Raw genomic sequence first — 5,035 nt, 5'->3', positions numbered from 1 at the left:
CGGGTTCCCTCTTTCCCTGCCCGGGTTCCCTCTTTCCCTGCCCGGGTTCCCTCTTTCCCGCTGGAGTTGTGCCCCATTTGCACCGATGGTTTTGCCAACCTGCCCCCAGCGTGCTAATAATGTCCTTTCAAATCTGTGATAAACAAAGTCTCGAGTTTCTGTAAGTTTTTGAATAATAGTTTATTATATGGTAAAAGCAAGGCAGCCGGCTGGGTGACAGAAATGGGATCAGTTTCCCAAATCTGCACACCCCTACTACGGGGTACATTTGGTATTTATCTTAGCTACTTCATGCATATTAATTGTATCATATACATATACATTCTACAGGGTTTTTGCTAAGTATTTGATATATGGGTTTTCTTACAGCTAAAGCTAAAGGGTTATCTCTACAACCAGTCATAATTCATGCATTCTTGGACGAACAGGCGCCTAAAGATTTAAAGTTCTACTATATTTTGTTCTTAGGATAGTAAGGAGGTTTTAGGCCTCTTGACCTTGTAAGGGTCTGTTTTATTTCTTTATGGGGGTGTAATTAAGTTTTACAATCCGTTTATTTTATTTTGGTGTAATCACCCATTCATTTCACGAATCACAATTATTTATTTATCACAAATCCTTCCCCTTTTTTTTTTCTTCTTACCTTGTTTTCTCTCTTTCTAACGACTTTTTAGCTCCCTCGTGTTCCCTGCCCCTCTCCCAGGGCCGCTTTTGGGGTGTGCCCAGCACGGCTGCCCCGGGCTGTCCGGCACAGGGTGGGAGAGCTGGGACCGAACCCGGTCAATGCGTTTTGCTGAGGGGTGAAAGCACACGAGGGACAGCAGAGAGCTGGGCTGAGGATGAAACCCTGCTCTGGCCTCGCTCTCCTCCCAGCCCAGAAGCTGGATGATAAAGGTTGTTGTGGTCAGAGATGTAGCCAGGGCGAGCTCAGTTGTGTGGAGATACCCTCCCCTCGAGCCTGCTGCTTGTTGCAGAGCTTCCTGCCATCCAGCATTGCTAAAACCGTCCCTCGTTTTCCAGGGAAATAGGTCCTGTGAGTGATCCTGTCTCTGTCACAGTAGTTCAGCCTCTCCCCGGTGTATCAAAGCCCCTTTTTTCCCCTCTGTTTTCCCTCAGCACTCGCTGTTCTCCGCGTTCTCCAGGTTCGGGCCGCTGTACTCGGTGCGGGCGCGCGGCAACGCCGCCGTGGCAGGGCCGGGATGCTGCGGGGTCATCAAGTTCTACTCAGCCGGGGATGCCAGCAGGGCCCAGCGCGCCTGCAACGGGCAAAGGCTGTTTCAGAAACGCCCCTTGAAGGTAAGAGAACAGCCCCGGGGGGAGAACGTGCAGGACTCGGCCCCGTGAGCTCCCCAGCAGGATGGAATCGCATCAGTGCATGGAGGGGGGCCAGCACAGGCCACAAAGGTGATTAGGGGACGGGAGCATCTCTCTGAGGAGGAGGCACTGTGGGAGCTGGGCTTGGTTAGGCTGGAGAGGAGAGGGCTGAGAGGGGCTCTCCTCAATCCACACAAATGTCACCAAGGTGGTGGCAGAGGATGGTCCCAGACTCTGTTCAGTGGTGCCAGCAACAAGACGAGGAGCAATGGCCATAAACTAAAACACGACAAGTTCCACCTCAACATGAGGAAGATCTTCTTTCCATGGAGGGTGGCAGAGCACAGGAACAGCTGCCCCAGGGGGAGGGGAGTCTCTCTGTCTGGAGACATTCCAAACCCACCTGGACGCTTTTCTGTGTCACCTGCTCCAGGTGACGCTGCCTTGGAGTAGGTGGTCTCCAGAGGTCCCTTCCAAGCCTGATAGTTCTGTGATTCCGTGAAATACTTGATCTCAGCGGTGCAAAACCTTTACTGACTTGTGGCTGGGCACTGCCACCGTGCTGCCATCCCCCACTGCTGGCTCCCAGGGAGCGTTTAAGCAGGAAAATGGCAGCGTCCTCCCCCTGGCATAACAGGGTGGGCCTGTTCCGGGGTAAAGCCCAAGCAAATATTGAACCCAGCTCAGGAGCACACACAGGGCTGGGAATAGGTTACCTGAGGGTGACTGTGCCAAAGCTGTCAGTGGTGTGGCTGGAGTGGGAGCCTCACAAGCAGGGCCTGGCTGAGCAGGGTTCTTCTCTCCTGGGCAGGTCTGTGTTTGCCCCAAGCAGAGGGGGATTCAGCAACAAGCCCCTGCCCTCAGCAGCAACAAGTGCCAGGAGTTGGCCAACCACTACCTGGGCTTTAACGGCTGGTCCAGTCGCATCATCACGGTGAGGGGCCCTTTGTGTTCGTCCGTCGTCCTTCCCCTCATCCCCCTTCATTGGAGGGGCTGGTGGAACGAAAAGAATTGTCCTCCACTCAGCAAATAATAGTCAGCTACCAGAGCTGTGTTTTGGGCCATGGATGGGGGGGTTTGGGCCATGGATGGGGGGGTTTGAGAGCCTGGGGGGAGCAGGTTGTGATGGGTGAGGGCACTGGCTTGGCTTCTGTTAGTAAAAATGAGGGGGGCCTGACAGTGCTCTTTGTGTGCCGAGAGAGAGGTGGCTGAGACTCCCAGGGGATGGGGACTAGGAGGTGTTTCTAAACTAGGATCAAACGAGCAAATCCCCCTGCTCTGTCTCCACCACCTGCTTCTGCCTCAGAGCCACAGGCTGTGCAGAGAAGGGGTGTGGTTCTCAGGCACAGGTAGTGGGCAGAGCCTTCCTATCCCCTTCATCTTTAATCAAAAGTGATTCTCTGTGCTCTTCCCAACAGCTGCAGAAGGTGTCTGCCCTTGATGGTGAGAATGAGGAGCTGGGACAGAGCTCCCAGCAGGGGTCTGTGAAGTTCCTGTGTGCTCTGGAGCTGACGCTGCCCCAGCACGGGGTGTGCAGCAGGGGAGTTGCCCTGGGCCAGGCAGCCGTAGGAGATGGGCAAGGTGGGCTTTGCTGGGCTCTGGGGGCAGTGCATGTCTCTCCCAGCAGCTGTTGCAGACACTGGCCAGTTCTGCTTTTGCACAGCTGATGGGATCCCGAACCTCTCCCCTCCCTGCTTCCCACCTTTCCTGCCCCCTGTTGTGTCCCTCTTGCCCGCGGTGTTACCCATTCCCCGGCACAGCCACTCGTGCTGTGCAGCTGCCTCGAGAGCGTGTCCTGGGCACAGCTGCAGTGCCTGCTCGGTGGGCAGTGCCCTGCCCAGGTCGGTAACGTGCTGCTGTTTGTGTTCAGATCCCCTGGAGCTCATCACAGCCACGAGAAGAGCTCAGAAGCTCGCGGTGGGGAAAGCTCTGTCTGGGGCCTTCCAGAAGATCCTCCTCGTAGTCTTGGGTAAGGCCCGGGGTTGTGTGAAATGTTTGGGCTGATATTAGAACTTCTGTGACCACTGATAGGGGTTCTTTTTGCCCTGAGCCTTTCGTGGGGCTGGAGGGAGCAAAACTAAACTTGTGCTGTGGTCTGTAGTGGTTTAGCAGACAGGTTCCTCCCTGTGAGCTGTGGGAGTGAAAGAGAAATCCGACAGGAGGACGGATATTTTTATGATAAATAAGCCATTGAAAGTCCACATTCCAGGGGTCTAAGTGGTGTTAGGGAGAGCTTTTTGCCACTCCACATGCATGCTGAGTGGGCATGTGAGGCAGGGGTAACAGGAGCTGAACTGCAGCCCTTTGGATGTTGCTGTCCTGGCCAGGAGAGAAGCAGAATTGTCCCATTTTTGAAGTTCAGGGGAGGTTCATTGTCGTTCCACACAGCAGTAACCACATCTCTGGCTGTTCACTGTGTTTCAGAAAATGGGAAAGTGGCCGTGGAGTACAATTCCTGCCAGGAGGAGCCCACAGACTCCTTAACAGAAGAGGAACTGAAGGGGCTTGTTCAGGTAAAAGTGGTGGATACTGAGCTTTCCCACAGGGCCTGTGTGTTCCACTCATTAGCTGTGATAGCCTCCAGCAGCCTCCTTGGATGCAGCAATGACCTCCACTTAAATCCTAGGAAGGAATTGCATCTTGGAATTGTGCAGCAGGCTAAGGTTTTTAATCTCCTATGTTTTTGGCTCTCTTTGTGCAGAAAGGCACATGGGATGTAGATGGGACAGGAAAACAAGGAGTACAGGGCTGTGACAGTGCAGCCTGGCAGACCTGACACGTGACAGTGTCCAGGGCTGCTCTTCATGGAGTCTGGGGGAGTGAAAATCCCAGGAAAGCCCTCGATGGTGTGGAAGAGCAAGAATGTTCTAGAGAACGAAATTTACTCTTGATTTCCCTTCCCAGGTCAATGAATTGTCCTTGGAACAGTTTGACCTCGAAGAACAAGAAGTTTTGTCTGATCTCAGTTTGGATGAGGAGCCATGAAACGCCCTGTTTGCTTTTCCTTCAGATGCCCAACAGGGAAAGAAATGGACAATAAACCCTGTATTGCTAAAAGTAAGCCCCCAGATACATGCTGGTTTTGGAGAGGAGATGTTTTGCTGTCAGCCTGCTCAGGTCAGTGCTCTCTGGAAGCCAGCTTAGCTGCATGATTGGTGTTGAGACAGGACAGCAGATGTGAGCAGCACTCCCAGGACAGCCAAAGGAACAAGCTCTCCCTGCAAGAGCCATGTACAGCTCTGGGTCACTCTGATCCACGGGAGAAAGTCTGGGATGGAAGATGTCTTAGCAGCAGGAGGAGCTGTGGGGCTGACCCAGCTCTGCACGGGCACAGGAAAAAGCATTTCTCTGAGTGCAAATTGTTTTAAATAAAGTTACAAAGTCTCGTAAGAATGTGTTGTCGTGTGTTGAACCCCAGCTAGAAGCAGTGGGGACGTTGTCATTATGTAGAACAAAGATTGTCATTTCAAACAGGTTTTTCATTAAATTAAGTCAAATTTTGCAGTGTGGTGTGGTGAGTGAACCTGGGAGGCAGCACAGGCAATGGGAAGGGACATCAAGGACACCAAGTCGTGAGGTTGAGGGCAGGGGTGGTGGATGCCTGTTTGATTACAAACCTCTGCCCAGAGTTTTTGACCTCTCCTTGTTAAAAAAGGGTGATTGAAAACTGAGAGAGCTCAGGAAAGAGCCACAGGAATGATGTGAGATCCCTCTTAAAGTG

At 52.8% G+C, this 5,035-nt stretch overlaps 1 protein-coding gene across 1 annotated transcript in view; it reads left to right on the top strand.

The window, feature by feature from the left end:
- RDM1 (RAD52 motif containing 1) overlaps window positions 1-4,758 on the top strand; it is a 10,291-nt gene extending 5,533 nt beyond the window's left edge. The window contains exons 3-8 of the mRNA XM_017836028.1: window positions 1,117-1,296; window positions 2,126-2,248; window positions 2,733-2,895; window positions 3,185-3,283; window positions 3,739-3,827; window positions 4,219-4,758. Of these exons, the coding sequence (XP_017691517.1) occupies window positions 1,117-1,296; window positions 2,126-2,248; window positions 2,733-2,895; window positions 3,185-3,283; window positions 3,739-3,827; window positions 4,219-4,299 (735 nt within the window). The 3' untranslated portion in view covers window positions 4,300-4,758. The remainder of the gene's footprint in view (window positions 1-1,116; window positions 1,297-2,125; window positions 2,249-2,732; window positions 2,896-3,184; window positions 3,284-3,738; window positions 3,828-4,218) is intronic.
- The last annotated feature ends 277 nt before the right edge of the window (window positions 4,759-5,035 follow it).

This window comes from Lepidothrix coronata, unplaced genomic scaffold (genome assembly GCF_001604755.1).
Source record: "Lepidothrix coronata isolate B3197 unplaced genomic scaffold, Lepidothrix_coronata-1.0 Scaffold268, whole genome shotgun sequence".
NCBI lineage: Eukaryota > Metazoa > Chordata > Aves > Passeriformes > Pipridae > Lepidothrix > Lepidothrix coronata.
The sequence above is the reverse complement of the archived record's forward strand: the minus strand, read 5'-3'. Positions and strand labels throughout refer to the sequence as shown.